This window comes from Thunnus maccoyii, chromosome 13 (assembly GCF_910596095.1).
Source record: "Thunnus maccoyii chromosome 13, fThuMac1.1, whole genome shotgun sequence".
Taxonomy (NCBI): Eukaryota; Metazoa; Chordata; class Actinopteri; order Scombriformes; family Scombridae; genus Thunnus; species Thunnus maccoyii.
In genome coordinates, this window is record NC_056545.1 from 207,501 (window position 1) to 224,305 (window position 16,805).

At 41.0% G+C, this 16,805-nt stretch overlaps 2 protein-coding genes across 2 annotated transcripts in view; both read left to right on the top strand.

Annotated features, from left to right (window-relative positions):
* Positions 1-16,805, top strand: part of LOC121910427 (platelet-derived growth factor receptor beta-like) — a 35,102-nt gene that overhangs the window by 186 nt on the left and 18,111 nt on the right. The window contains exons 2-6 of the mRNA XM_042431651.1: positions 3,540-3,615; positions 11,397-11,465; positions 11,562-11,650; positions 13,925-14,120; positions 14,284-14,544. Coding sequence (XP_042287585.1) covers positions 11,408-11,465; positions 11,562-11,650; positions 13,925-14,120; positions 14,284-14,544 — 604 coding nt within the window. The 5' untranslated portion in view covers positions 3,540-3,615; positions 11,397-11,407. The remainder of the gene's footprint in view (positions 1-3,539; positions 3,616-11,396; positions 11,466-11,561; positions 11,651-13,924; positions 14,121-14,283; positions 14,545-16,805) is intronic.
* On the top strand, positions 2,335-11,117 carry LOC121910425 (DNA-directed RNA polymerase subunit beta''-like). The gene is made up of 4 exons (XM_042431649.1): positions 2,335-2,434; positions 3,540-3,615; positions 4,041-6,350; positions 11,051-11,117. The coding sequence occupies exons 1-4, from the start codon at positions 2,335-2,337 to the stop codon at positions 11,115-11,117; spliced, it is 2,553 nt and encodes an 850-aa protein (XP_042287583.1).

Genomic DNA, 16,805 nt, shown 5'->3' on the forward strand with positions numbered 1-16,805 from the left:
GCAGTATTATCAGCAGTCAGACTGTTACAGAGGGAGGTATTACTATCACTGAAGGACTAGTAGTAGTAGTAGTACTAGTAGTAGTAGTAGTAGTATTAGATGAAGTATTATATCTGCTTTGTGAAAACACAAACCTGCAAAACAGACTCTGAAACCGACCTGTTCATCCTGCAAGTCTGTATGTACTATATGTACTATATGTACTATATGTACTATATGTAGTATATGTACTATATGTACTATATGTACTATATGTACTATATGTAGTATATGTACTATATGTACTATATGTAGTATATGTAGTATATGTACTATATGTACTATATGTAGTATATGTACTATATGTACTATATGTAGTATATGTACTATATGTACTATATGTAGTATTTACAGGTAGATGCAGTATATACAGGTAGATGCAGTATATACAGGTAGATGCAGTATATGCAGTATATACAGGTAGATGCAGTATATACAGGTAGATGCAGTATATGCAGTATTTGCAGTATATGCAGTATATACAGGTACATACAGTATATACATTATAGGCAGTATATGCAGTATATGCAGTATATGCAGTATATACAGGTAGATGCAGTATTTGCAGTATATGCAGTATATACAGGTAGATGCAGTATTTGCAGTATATGCAGTATATGCAGTACATGCAGTATATACAGTATATACATTATATGCAGTATTTGCAGTATATGCAGTATATACATTATATGCAGTATATGCAGTATATACATTATATGCAGTATATGCAGTATATACAAGTATATACAGTATATACATTATATGCAGTATATGCAGTATATGCAGTATATACAGGTACATACAGTATATACATTATAGGCAGTATATGCAGTATATGCAGTATATGCAGTATATACAGGTACATACAGTATATACATTATAGGCAGTATATGCAGTATATGCAGTATATGCAGTATATACAGGTACATACAGTATATACATTATAGGCAGTATATGCAGTATATGCAGTATATACAGGTAGATGCAGTATATACAGGTAGATGCAGTATATGCAGTATATACAGTATATGCAGTATATGCAGTATATGCAGTATATACAGTATATGCAGTATATGCAGTATATGCAGTATATACAGTATATGCAGTATATGCAGTATATGCAGTATATGCAGTATATACAGTATATGCAGTATATGCAGTATATGCAGTATATACAGTATATGCAGTATATGCAGTATATGCAGTATATGCAGTATTTGCAGTATATGCAGTATATACAGGTACATGCAGGCTGGAGAACGAGCCGTCAGGGTTCAGCTTTGGTGAATAAAATGTCACAGATATGTTTAAAATAGATTCAATATTTATAAAAAAAGATTAAAAACCAGAATAACAGATCACTAATGTGTTCACATACCGACTGATATTCTCACACTGAGTCCTCCGTCTGTCTGTCCAGAGACACTTCCAATAAAGTTTATTCAAAGGCAGCTTTACTCTAAACAGAAGAAGAAGATAAAAACATGGAGCCTCAGATCAGTGAAACCACAACATGTCAGATATCCTCCAATCAGATTCAAAGATCACTACAGTTTATAACAGCAGCCATGTTGGAAATCTGATCTCAGAGCTGCTCAGACTGCAGACAGATCAATGATCGATCAGCTGATTGATCAGATGTCATGACCTCAAACTGAACATCACAACAACAACTCTGCAGAGTCTGGATTTACTTTACTGAAGTTTCTGATTGGTTCAACACTGAGTCCACATGTTGAAGTTTACCAGCACACAGCTGCACACAGCTGCACACAGCTGTTCACGTTACACACAAACACACAAACACAACGTCTACACACGACTACGCTGCCCTCCAACAGCTCAAAACTACACACAATGTGTTTAAAAATGATTCAGAGAAATACCTCGCTGCTGCAGCAGAGGTCATGTGACGCAGCAGTGCAACCTTTGCACATTAAAATAAATCAATCAGATCAACGTGTGCCCATCATCCTGTAGTTAAAACCAGTACCAGTTAATAAAACCAGTACCAGTTAATAAAACCTGCAGAACCAACTGAAGCTGATCGTCCTTCCTTCTCTTAAACTGTCCAGTGAAAACAACAAAGTCATCTGTAAAGTGTTTTGTGTTTTGCAGCTTGTTAATGTTAAGAGGCAACATGGATCACACACAGCTGACACACATGTAGGCTGGTCTTCTTCTTCTTCTAATAGTTTAAGTGGCAAATGTTTTAACTTCCTGAAGTATCTTCAGAGAGAAAACACAACAAAGATGAGTGTGTGTAGCAGGAAGGAAGCTGCTCTAGATTCACACATGACGAGTGAGATGGTCGGGTACGAATGTCAGGGCAGGTCGCACAATCTGACACGGTGTAACACCGCAAACAGCAGCAGCTCTGATAACATCCCAGCAGGTTTACAGACTGGAGTTACTGGGATAAACTGGCCACATGTTGGAATCTACATGTTCCTTTCTCTAACACTTAATAAAGTGACATATTAACAGTCCTACAGCGAACATTACAACAGCCGTCAGCCTGCCTCTAAATCTCCGTCGTATGACCGGTTGTTGTGAGCTATCAGCGCTTTGCATTGTGGGACATTGAAGGCGAGGCGGGCAGAGCGCATCTGATTGGGCCACGCTGGGCAACCACCGAATCAGCTGACCTCCGTCCAGGCTGCTGTTTCCTGTTTACGTCATGGAAACGACGGTCGGTAACGTCACACAGCTCCGTGACTGTTATCAGCACAGAAGACCCGCCTCTCAATTCATCCGCGGCGTCACTGTCATTGAAAACAAGTCTGTCTGATCGGACCGCAGGTTTCCTCTGAATCACTACGACGTCCGACTGTTTCCGGCGTCCTGCTGAGTATTACGTACATGCTACAATTTGGCCAAATCAGCGCGTACTGCTGGTATAGTCGGAGGTTTCTAATACTGAAAGGGTTCATGTGACACTAAAACATCATGTGACCGTAAACATAATTCATTCACTTGTCCAGAAGAGAACGTTTGTGTGTGACAGCAGCTCTGTGGATCATCGATAAGTGAAAGAAGAATGTTATTAATAATCAGAATAATAATAAAATGTTCATAACAACAAAACATTTGATTGGTTTATGTGATCGATTATAAACTCTGAATCATCCGGTTCACAGCCCTCCTGTTTCTTGGTGCTAGTTAGCCGTGTGTTAGCATGCGCTTGTCCACCGTGTTGAGTCCCTGGTGAAGTTACGTCGTTCCCACATAGTTCATAGTCTGTGGAGAAGGGAAGCGTCTTGCTGCTAGTTAGCTTTAGCTTTAGCTTTAGCTACGGACCGTGTTTCCAGTCACTGCAGTACAGGCTGCTGGTCGGCCTCGCTCACGTAGCATGGACGAGGTCATAAAATAACAGTCCCAGTGACTTACTGGTAACCAGGAGCTGCTGCTTGTAGCTTCTCACAGACGAAAAAACAAACAAAAAACATAAAACTGCTGATGTTTGTATCTGATATCTGTCAACATCTGTCTCTCTAAAGGTCAAAGGTCACCATCATCTGATCTGCACAACACGACGCAACTGGAAGATGGAGGAGTGACGGGCAGGTGCGCCAGGTGAGACGGGTTAGACAGGTGAGACGAGTTAGACGGGTGAGACGGGTTAGACAGGTGAGACAAGTTAGACGTGTGAGACGAGTGAGACAGGTGAGACGAGTTAGACGTGTGAGACAGGTGAGACGGGTTAGACGGGTGAGACGGGTTAGAAGTGTGAGACGGGTGAGATGAGTTAGACGTGTGAGACAGGTGAGACGAGTTAGACGTGTGAGACAGGTGAGACGAGTTAGACGGGTGAGACGAGTTAGACGGGTGAGACGGGTTAGAAGTGTGAGACGGGTGAGACGAGTTAGACGGGTGAGACGAGTTAGACGGGTGAGACAGGTGAGATCAGTAACAACCAGTTTATTTAACTACCAGTACAAAACCAGTCTATACAACTACCAGTACAAAACCAGTCTATATAACTACCACTACAAAACCAGTCTATATAAGTACCAGTACAAAACCAGCCTATACAAATACCAGTACAAAACCAGTCTATATAACTACCAGTACAAAACCAGTCTATACAACTACCAGTACAAAACCAGTCTATACAACCACCAGTCCAAAACCAGTCTATACAACTACCAGTCCAAAACCAGTCTATATAACTACCAGTCCAAAACCAGTCTATATAACTACCACTACAAAACCAGCCTATATAACTACCAGTACAAAACCAGTCTATACAACTACCAGTCCAAAACCAGTCTATATAACTACCAGTACAAAACCAGTCTATATAACTACCAGTACAAAACCAGTCTATACAACCACCAGTCCAAAACCAGTCTATACAACTACCAGTCCAAAACCAGTCTATATAACTACCAGTCCAAAACCAGTCTATATAACTACCACTACAAAACCAGCCTATATAACTACCAGTACAAAACCAGTCTATACAACTACCAGTCCAAAACCAGTCTATATAACTACCAGTCCAAAACCAGTCTATATAACTACCAGTACAAAACCAGCCTATATAACTACCAGTACAAAACCAGTCTATACAACTACCAGTCCAAAACCAGTCTATATAACTACCAGTCCAAAACCAGTCTATATAACTACCAGTACAAAACCAGCCTATACAACTACCAGTACAAAACCAGCCTATATAACTACCACTACAAAACCAGTCTATATAACTACCAGTCCAAAACCAGTCTATATAACTACCAGTCCAAAACCAGCCTATATAACTACCAGTACAAAACCAGTCTATATAACTACCAGTACAAAACCAGCCTATATAACTACCAGTACAAAACCAGTCTATACAACTACCAGTCCAAAACCAGTCTATATAACTACCAGTCCAAAACCAGTCTATATAACTACCAGTACAAAACCAGTCTATACAACTACCAGTCCAAAACCAGTCTATATAACTACCAGTCCAAAACCAGTTTATACAACTACCAGTCCAAAACCAGTCTATATAACTACCAGTCCAAAACCAGTCTATATAACTACCAGTCCAAAACCATTCTATATAACTACCACTACAAAACCAGTCTATACAACTACCACTACAAAACCAGTCTATATAACTACCAGTACAAAACCAGTCTATACAACTACCAGTACAAAACCAGTCTATATAACTACCAGTACAAAACCAGCCTATACAACTACCAGTCCAAAACCAGTCTATATAACTACCAGTCCAAAACCAGTCTATATAACTACCAGTCCAAAACCATTCTATATAACTACCACTACAAAACCAGTCTATACAACTACCACTACAAAACCAGTCTATATAACTACCAGTACAAAACCAGTCTATACAACTACCAGTACAAAACCAGTCTATATAACTACCAGTACAAAACCAGCCTATACAACTACCAGTACAAAACCAGTCTATACAACTACCAGTACAAAACCAGCCTATACAACTACCAGTCCAAAACCAGTCTATATAACTACCAGTACAAAACCAGCCTATACAACTACCAGTCCAAAACCAGTCTATATAACTACCAGTACCAAACCAGTCTATACAACTACCAGTCCAAAACCAGTCTATATAACTACCAGTACAAAACCAGCCTATACAACTACCAGTACAAAACCAGTCTATACAACTACCAGTACAAAACCAGCCTATACAACTACCAGTACAAAACCAGTCTATACATCTACCAGTACAAAACCAGCCTATACAACTACCAGTCCAAAACCAGTCTATATAACTACCAGTACAAAACCAGCCTATACAACTACCAGTCCAAAACCAGTCTATATAACTACCAGTACAAAACCAGTCTATACAACTACCAGTCCAAAACCAGTCTATATAACTACCAGTACAAAACCAGCCTATACAACTACCAGTACAAAACCAGTCTATACAACTACCAGTACAAAACGAGCCTATACAACTACCAGTCCAAAACCAGTCTATATAACTACCAGTACAAAACCAGTCTATATAACTACCACTACAAAACCAGTCTATACAACTACCAGTCCAAAACCAGTCTATATAACTACCAGTACAAAACTAGCCTATACAACTACCAGTCCAAAACCAGTCTATATAACTACCAGTACAAAACCAGTCTATACAACTACCAGTCCAAAACCAGTCTATATAACTACCAGTACAAAACCAGCCTATACAACTACCAGTACAAAACCAGTCTATACAACTACCAGTACAAAACCAGCCTATACAACTACCAGTCCAAAACCAGTCTATACAACTACCAGTCCAAAACCAGTCTATATAACTACCAGTTTGAACACACACACACACACACACACACATATAAACACACACACACATATATAAACACACACAAACACACACACACATATATAAACACACACACACATATATAAACACACACACACACACACACACACACACACACAAACATATATATAAACACACACACACATATATAAACACACACACACACACATATAAACACACACACACACACACACACACACACACACACACACATATATAAACACACACACATATATAAACACACACACACACACACATATAAACACACACACATATATAAACACACACACATATATAAACACACACACAGGACACTGTGTCTTTATGCTGAAACAGGAAACAGCATCTGAACTGTGATTTCCATGTTTCTGTTTGCTGAGCTCTGATTGGCTGCTGAGTTATTTGAACTCTGTGGTTGTTGAAATAAATCAGAAACGTTTTAAGACTCGTCAGGTGATCGTTCCTCCTGTTCATCCTGGAGAGTAAAACATCCTTCAGATGTGCTGTCATGTAAAGTCCACAGTCGTGAAAAGTCTGTGTGAAGCTTATATTCAGTTCGTCATGTCAAGTGGAAATCTGTTTCCCTGTTGAGCTGCGGTGTGTTCGTTGTGTCTCTTCTTCTGCGACGGTTTAATGGCACCGACCAGAGAATTAGCGCCACCTGCTGTTTATCTGCTATATTCACACGGCAGCAGTGGAAGGAAACAAACATTCAGGACATTTGACTTTAAATCAGTTAAAGTTTGAGCTGCGTGTGGATGATGGAACATGAGATGTCCCACCGTCCTGTGATGTCAGTAAACGTATCACAGATTCAGGCTCCTCGCTGCCCGACAGGAAATACTTTCTGTTAGTTTTTCTTCTTCGGTGGTCGACTCACATTCCTCCCTCACACTCTGCCAAGGAGGCCTCTGACTGGCAGACTTTCCCACAGACACATTCTGATTGGATGACTGGAACCAAATTCCCCTTTTTCATTGGATGAGAACACACACACACACACACACACTCACACACACACACACACACTCACACACACACTCACACACTCACTCACACACACACACACTCACACACACACTCACACACTCACTCACACACACACACACTCACACAGAGGAATGTGTGTTCAGGTCTGTTTGAATCATCAGAGTTTAAAAACAACAGACAGCAGCAGCAAAAACGTGAATCTGAAGAAACTTCATCTTTCAGAGAAGCTGGTAAGAAAAACGTCTTCATTCAGTTTATTATGGAAATTCTAACTGTACTGGTTCCAAACTGGTTCCACTGGGTCGAGCAGAAGCCTGGAGGTCACAGTGAAGACGGCGGTGAATCTCACGGACTGACAGCAGCTGCTGGACATCTAACTCTGTAACAGTGACAGGAAACACAAATACACTTCCTGTTTATGACGTCTATGACATCACAGACATATAAGAATAAACATCAAACAACAAAAACACGACAATCCTGTTTATCTAAAGTTACATCTAAAGAGATGAGTGAAATGTATTAAGAAAACAACAACGACTGATGATAAACAACAACAATGACTGATGATAAACAACAACAATGACTGATGATAAACAACAACAATGACTGATGATAAACAACAACAATGACTGATAATAAACAACATCGACTGATGATAAACAACAACGACTGATGATAAACAACAACAACGACTGATAATAAACAACAACGACTGATAATAAACAACAACAATGACTGATAATAAACAACAACGACTGATAATAAACAACAACAACGACTGATAATAAACAACAACAATGACTGATAATAAACAACAACAATGACTGATAATAAACAACAACGACTGATAATAAACAACAACAATGACTGATAATAAACAACAACGACTGATAATAAACAACAACGACTGATAATAAACAACAACAACGACTGATGATAAACAACAACGACTGATAATAAACAACAACGACTGATAATAAACAACAACAATGACTGATAATAAACAACAACGACTGATAATAAACAACAACAACGACTGATAATAAACAACAACAATGACTGATAATAAACAACAACAACGACTGATAATAAACAACAACAATGACTGATAATAAACAACAACGACTGATAATAAACAACAACAATGACTGATAATAAACAACAACGACTGATAATAAACAACAACAATGACTGATAATAAACAACAACGACTGATAATAAACAACAACGACTGATAATAAACAACAACAACGACTGATGATAAACAACAACAACGACTGATAATAAACAACAACGACTGATAATAAACAACAACAATGACTGATAATAAACAACAACAATGACTGATAATAAACATCAACGACTGATAATAAACAACAACAACGACTGATAATAAACAACAACAATGACTGATAATAAACAACAACGACTGATAATAAACAACAACAACGACTGATAATAAACAACAACAACGACTGATAATAAACAACAACAATGACTGATAATAAACAACAACGACTGATAATAAACAACAACAACGACTGATAATAAACAACAACAATGACTGATGATAAACAACAACAATGACTGATAATAAACAACAACGACTGATAATAAACAACAACAATGACTGATAATAAACAACAACAATGACTGATAATAAACAACAACAATGACTGATGATAAACAACAACAATGACTGATAATAAACAACAACGACTGATAATAAACAACAACAATGACTGATAATAAACAACAACAATGACTGATAATAAACAACAACAATGACTGATAATAAACAACAACAATGACTGATGATAAACAACAACAATGACTGATAATAAACAACAACGACTGATATTAAACAACAACAATGACTGATAATAAACAACAACATCGACTGATAATAAACAACAACAATGACTGATAATAAACAACAACAATGACTGATGATAAACAACAACAATGACTGATAATAAACAACAACGACTGATAATAAACAACAACAATGACTGATAATAAACAACAACAATGACTGATAATAAACAACAACAATGACTGATGATAAACAACAACAATGACTGATGATAAACAACAACAATGACTGATAATAAACAACAACATCGACTGATAATAAACAACAACAATGACTGATGATAAACAACAACAATGACTGATAATAAACAACAACAATGACTGATAATAAACAACAACATCGACTGATAATAAACAACAACAATGACTGATGATAAACAACAACAATGACTGATGATAAACAACAACAATGACTGATGATAAACAACAACATCGACTGATAATAAACAACAACAATGACTGATAATAAACAACAACAATGACTGATAATAAACAACAACATCGACTGATAATAAACAACAACAATGACTGATAATAAACAACAACAATGACTGATAATAAACAACAACAATGACTGATGATAAACAACAACAATGACTGATAATAAACAACAGCGACTGATAATAAACAACAACATCGACTGATAATAAACAACAACAATGACTGATAATAAACAACAACAATGACTGATAATAAACAACAACAATGACTAATGATAAACAACAACAATGACTGATGATAAACAACAACAATGACTGATAATAAACAACAACAATGACTGATAATAAACAACAACATCGACTGATAATAAACAACAACAATGACTGATAATAAACAACAACATCGACTGATAATAAACAACAACAATGACTGATAATAAACAAGAACAATGACTGATAATAAACAACAACAATGACTGATGATAAACAACAACAACGACTGATAATAAACAACAACAATGACTGATAATAAACAACAACAATGACTGATGATAAACAACAACAATGACTGATAATAAACAACAACGACTGATAATAAACAACAACAATGACTGATAATAAACAACAACAATGACTGATGATAAACAACAACAATGACTGATAATAAACAACAACAATGACTGATAATAAACAACAACAACGACTGATAATAAACAACAACAATGACTGATAATAAACAACAACAATGACTGATGATAAACAACAACAATGACTGATAATAAACAACAACGACTGATAATAAACAACAACAATGACTGATAATAAACAACAACAATGACTGATAATAAACAACAACAATGACTGATGATAAACAACAACAATGACTGATAATAAACAACAACAATGACTGATGATAAACAACAACAATGACTGATAATAAACAACAACATCGACTGATAATAAACAACAACAATGACTGATGATAAACAACAACAATGACTGATGATAAACAACAACAATGACTGATGATAAACAACAACATCGACTGATAATAAACAACAACAATGACTGATAATAAACAACAACAATGACTGATAATAAACAACAACATCGACTGATAATAAACAACAACAATGACTGATAATAAACAACAACAATGACTGATAATAAACAACAAAAATGACTGATAATAAACAACAACAATGACTGATGATAAACAACAACAATGACTGATAATAAACAACAACAATGACTGATAATAAACAACAACAATGTCTGATAATAAACAACAACGTCTGATAACAGTAAAAGATGTTTTTCTTACCACTGGTACATCTGTTTGCCTCTGACCCAAACTCCCCTCACCCCCCAGTTACCAGCCAGAGCCTCATCACTGGTTCCCAGTTACCAGCCAGAGCCTTATCACTGGTTCCCAGTAAAGAACCTGTTTGATCTTCTCTAACAGCTGGTTAAAGATCTCTTACAGATGTTTTAAGACATAAAATGTTCTATGACCTCATAATAAACCCAGAAACATGGTGGATCTGTGAATATCACATACTGGACCGTGATTGGCTCCAGACTGGTTATGATGTCATGCAGGTATGTCCAGCCAGGTGTTAAATTGACATTTCAGGTGAGCTCAGAGAAACTTTCCTCTGTTCCCGTCGTCATGTTTGATTCATCTGAAGTCTCTCTGTGTCGCTCTGATTGGTCAGGATCAGCCGCCATGATGGCGCCGATCAGAGGACGGACAGGAAGTCTGAACCTGCTGCACTTCCTGTTAGGTGAGTTACAAAACAAAAGCATCAGTGAGAGTTTACAGGTGGAGTTAAATCAGCTGAATAATTACCTGTCTGTCTCTCTACCTGTCTGTCTCTCAGGTGTGTTCCTGGTTGAAGCAGGTGTCTGTCTGGAGCTTCTTCCTTCAGCGTCTAAAGTTCTCCTGAACTCAAACTCCAACTACACTGTGGTCAGTACCTGTCTGTCTCTCTACCTGTCTGTCTCTCTACCTGTCTATCTCTCTATCAATCAATCAATCAATCAATCAATCTTTATTTATATAGCGCCATATCACAACAGAAGTCATCTCAAGGCACTTTTCACATAGAGCAGGTCAAGACCGAACTCTTTAATTTACAGAGACCCAACAATTCCCCCATGAGCAGCACTTGGCGACAGCGGTAAGGAAAAACTCCCCTTTAACGGGTAGAAACCTCAAGCAGACCCCGGCTCTTGGTGGGCGGCCATCTGCTTTGACCGGTTGGGTTGAGAGAGAGAAAGAGAGAGGGAAAGGGGGGGGGGACAGAAGAAAAACAATCATAACGACAACAACAAGCACAAGCAGCAACAGCCAGGGAAGGACGCCAACAGGACTGTGAAGGACCGCGAAGGCTCGGCCCAGAACCCAGGGTTTACTGTGAGATGAGAAAGCACAAAAAAACTCTGGGGAAGAAGCAAAGTTAGTGACATGCATTGATGTTACATGAATGCATACAGATGGAGAGGAGGAGGAGGAGAGAGGAGCTCAGTGCATCATGGGAAGTCCCCCAGCAGTCTAGGCCTATAGCAGCATAACTAAGGGCTGATCCAAGGCGAGCCTGGTCGGCCCTAACTATAAGCTTTATCAAAAAGGAAAGTTTTAAGCCTACTCTTAAACATAGAGAGGGTGTCTGCACCCCGGACTGAATCCGGTAGATGGTTCCATAGAAGAGGAGCCTGATAGCTGAAGGCTCTGCCTCCCATTCTACTTTTAAAGACTGTAGGAACCACCAGTAAGCTGCATACTGGGAGCACAGTGTTCTAGTGGGATAATACGGTACTATGAGCTCTTCAAGATATGATGGTGTCTGACCATTAAGGGCTTTGTAAGTTAGGAGAAGGATTTTAAATTCTATTCTAGATTTTACAGGAAGCCAATGTAGTGAAGCTAAAATGGGAGAAATGTGGTCTCTTTTTCTAGTTTTAGTCAGCATTCTGGACCAGCTGGAGAGTCTTTAGAGACTTGTTAGAGCAGCCTGATAATAAGGAATTACAATAATCCAGCCTAGAAGTAACAAATGCGTGAACTAGTTTTTCTGCATCTTTTAGGGACAGGATGTGCCTGATTTTTGTGATATTACGTAAGTGAAAAAAGGCAGTCCTTGAGATTTGATTTATGTGGGAGTTAAAGGACATATCCTGATCAAAGATAACTCCCAGATTCCTTACGGTGGTGCTGGAGGCCAGGGTAATGCCATCCAGAGTAGCTTTATCATTAGATAATGTGTTTCTAAGGTGTTTAGGGCCAAACACAATAACTTCAGTTTTATCTGAGTTTAGTAGTAGAAAACTGCAGGTCATCCAGGTCTTTATGTCGTTAAGGCATGTTTGGAGTTTGTTTAACTGATTGGTTTCATCAGGCTTCATTGATAAATATAATTGGGTGTCATCTGCATAACAATGAACATTTATGGAGTGTTTCCTAATAATATTACCTAAAGTAAGCATATACAAGGTGAATAGAATTGGTCCAAGTACAGAACCTTGTGGAACTCCGTGTCTAACTTTTGCCTTCATGGAGGATTCATCATTAACATGTACAAACTGAAATCGGTCTGATAAATAGGACTTAAAGCAGCTTAATGCAGTTCCTTTAATGCCAATTAAATGTTCCAGTCTCTGTAATAGGATTTGATGGTCAGTTGTGTTGAATGCAGCACTAAGATCTAACAGGACAAGTATAGAGACAAATCCTTTGTTCGATGCAATTAGGAGGTCTACCTGTCTGTCTCTCTACCTGTCTGTCTCTCTACCTGTCTATGTCTCTACCTGTCTGTCTCTCCAGGTGTGTTCAGGTACCTGTCTGTCTCTGCAGGTGTGTTCAGGTACCTGTCTGTCTCTGCAGGTGTGTTCAGGTACCTGTCTGTCTCTCCAGGTGTGTTCAGGTACCTGTCTGTCTCTGCAGGTGTGTTCAGGTACCTGTCTGTCTCTGCAGGTGTGTTCAGGTACCTGTCTGTCTCTGCAGGTGTGTTCAGGTACCTGTCTGTCTCTCCAAGTGTGTTCAGGTACCTGTCTGTCTGTACAGGTGTGTTCAGGTACCTGTCTGTCTCTGCAGGTGTGTTCAGGTACCTGACTGTCTCTGCAGGTGTGTTCAGGTACCTGTCTGTCTCTCCAGGTGTGTTCAGGTACCTGTCTGTCTCTCCAAGTGTGTTCAGGTACCTGACTGTCTCTGCAGGTGTGTTCAGGTACCTGTCTGTCTCTCCAGGTGTGTTCGGGGTGGAGTCAGGTGACCTGGCGGTTACCTCAGGACATTCAGGTGGGCGGGGTTACTGTGGAGACACAGGGCTCCAGCAGCGTCCTGCAGCTCCTGAACGCCACCTGGAGGAATTCTGGGAGATACACGTGTGAAGAGGAGTTCCCTGACGAGAGCCGAGAGGTCGACGTATTCATACCTGGACAAGGTGAGCGTGATGTTTATCATGTATCGATCTGTTCTCTCCACCGCTTAAAACTAACTTAAAAATTAAAAACAATAAACATGAAATTAATCCCCGACCCCCGACCCCGACCCCGACCCCGACCCCCGACCCCTGACCCCTGACCCCCGACCCCCGACCCCCCCAGGTCCTGAGGAATGGTTCGTCCCGCTCGGTCCAGGTGTGGTGATGAAGGAGTCGGAGGAAGATACCATCCCCTGCGTGGTGTCTGACCCGCAGCTCAGTGTCACGCTGTACGAGGGTCGCAACAGGATCCCGGTTACCGGGACGACGTATGAGCCGGGCCGCGGCTTCACAGGTCGTCTGAACGACACGTCATACGTGTGCGTGGCGTCACGCGGAGCCGAGGAGAGAGAGTCACAGGTGTACTACGTCTACAGCATCATAGGTGAGACCTGTCTGTCTGTCACCTGTCTGTCTGTCATCTGTCTGTCTGTCACCTGTCTGTCTGTCACCTGTCTGTCTCTCACCTGTCTGTCTGTCACCTGTCTGTCTGTCTGTCACCTGTCTGTCTGTCACCTGTCTGTCTGTCATCTGTCTGTCTGTCACCTGTCTGTCTGTCACCTGTCTGTCTCTCACCTGTCTGTCTGTCACCTGTCTGTCTGTCTGTCAGCTGTCTGTCTGTCACCTGTCTGTCTGTCACCTGTCTGTCTGTCACCTGTCTGTCTGTCTGTCTGTCAGCTGTCTGTCTGTCAGCTGTCTGTCTGTCACTTGTCTGTCTGTCATCTGTCTGTCTCTCACCTGTCTGTCTGTCACCTGTCTGTCTGTCACCTGTCTGTCTGTCTGTCAGCTGTCTGTCTGTCACCTGTCTGTCTCTCACCTGTCTGTCTGTCACCTGTCTGTCTGTCTGTCAGCTGTCTGTCTGTCACCTGTCTGTCTGTCACCTGTCTGTCTGTCACCTGTCTGTCTCTCACCTGTCTCTCCAGGTGTGTTCAGGTCTGTCACCTGTCTGTCTGTCTGTCTGTCAGCTGTCTGTCTGTCACCTGTCTGTCTGTCACCTGTCTGTCTGTCATCTGTCTGTCTGTCATCTGTCTGTCTCTCACCTGTCTGTCTCTCACCTGTCTGTCTGTCACCTGTCTGTCTGTCATCTGTCTGTCTCTCACCTGTCTGTCTGTCATCTGTCTGTCTCTCACCTGTCTGTCTCTCACCTGTCTGTCTCTAACCTGTCTGTCTCACCTGTCTGTCTGTCATCTGTCTGTCTGTCACCTGTCTGTCTGTCTGTCACCTGTCTGTCTGTCACCTGTCTGTCTGTCACCTGTCTGTCTCTCACCTGTCTCTCCAGGTGTGTTCAGGTCTGTCACCTGTCTGTCTGTCTGTCACCTGTCTGTCTGTCTGTCTGTCTGTCACCTGTCTGTCTGTCACCTGTCTGTCTGTCATCTGTCTGTCTGTCATCTGTCTGTCTCTCACCTGTCTGTCTCTCACCTGTCTGTCTGTCACCTGTCTGTCTGTCATCTGTCTGTCTCTCACCTGTCTGTCTCTCACCTGTCTGTCTGTCATCTGTCTGTCTCTCACCTGTCTGTCTCTCACCTGTCTGTCTCTAACCTGTCTGTCTCACCTGTCTGTCTGTCATCTGTCTGTCTCTCACCTGTCTGTCTGTCAGCTGTCTGTCTGTCACCTGTCTGTCTGTCACCTGTCTGTCTGTCATCTGTCTGTCACCTGTCTGTCTCTCACCTGTCTGTCTGTCACCTGTCTGTCTGTCATCTGTCTGTCTGTCATCTGTCTGTCTGTCATCTGTCTGTCACCTGTCTGTCTGTCACCTGTCTGTCTGTCACCTGTCTGTCTGTCATCTGTCTGTCACCTGTCTGTCTCTCACCTGTCTGTCTGTCACCTGTCTGTCTCTCACCTGTCTGTCTCTCACCTGTCTGTCTGTCACCTGTCTGTCTGTCTGTCACCTGTCTGTCTGTCTGTCTGTCACCTGTCTGTCTGTCACCTGTCTGTCTGTCTGTCAGCTGTCTGTCTGTCACCTGTCTGTCTGTCACCTGTCTGTCTGTCACCTGTCTGTCTCTCACCTGTCTCTCCAGGTGTGTTCAGGTCTGTCACCTGTCTGTCTGTCTGTCACCTGTCTGTCTGTCTGTCTGTCAGCTGTCTGTCTGTCACCTGTCTGTCTGTCACCTGTCTGTCTGTCATCTGTCTGTCTGTCATCTGTCTGTCTCTCACCTGTCTGTCTCTCACCTGTCTGTCTGTCACCTGTCTGTCTGTCATCTGTCTGTCTCTCACCTGTCTGTCTGTCATCTGTCTGTCTCTCACCTGTCTGTCTCTCACCTGTCTGTCTCTAACCTGTCTGTCTCACCTGTCTGTCTGTCATCTGTCTGTCTGTCACCTGTCTGTCTGTCTGTCACCTGTCTGTCTGTCACCTGTCTGTCTGTCACCTGTCTGTCTCTCACCTGTCTCTCCAGGTGTGTTCAGGTCTGTCACCTGTCTGTCTGTCTGTCACCTGTCTGTCTGTCTGTCTGTCAGCTGTCTGTCTGTCACCTGTCTGTCTGTCACCTGTCTGTCTGTCATCTGTCTGTCTGTCATCTGTCTATCTCTCACCTGTCTGTCTCTCACCTGTCTGTCTGTCACCTGTCTGTCTGTCATCTGTCTGTCTCTCACCTGTCTGTCTCTCACCTGTCTGTCTGTCATCTGTCTGTCTCTCACCTGTCTGTCTCT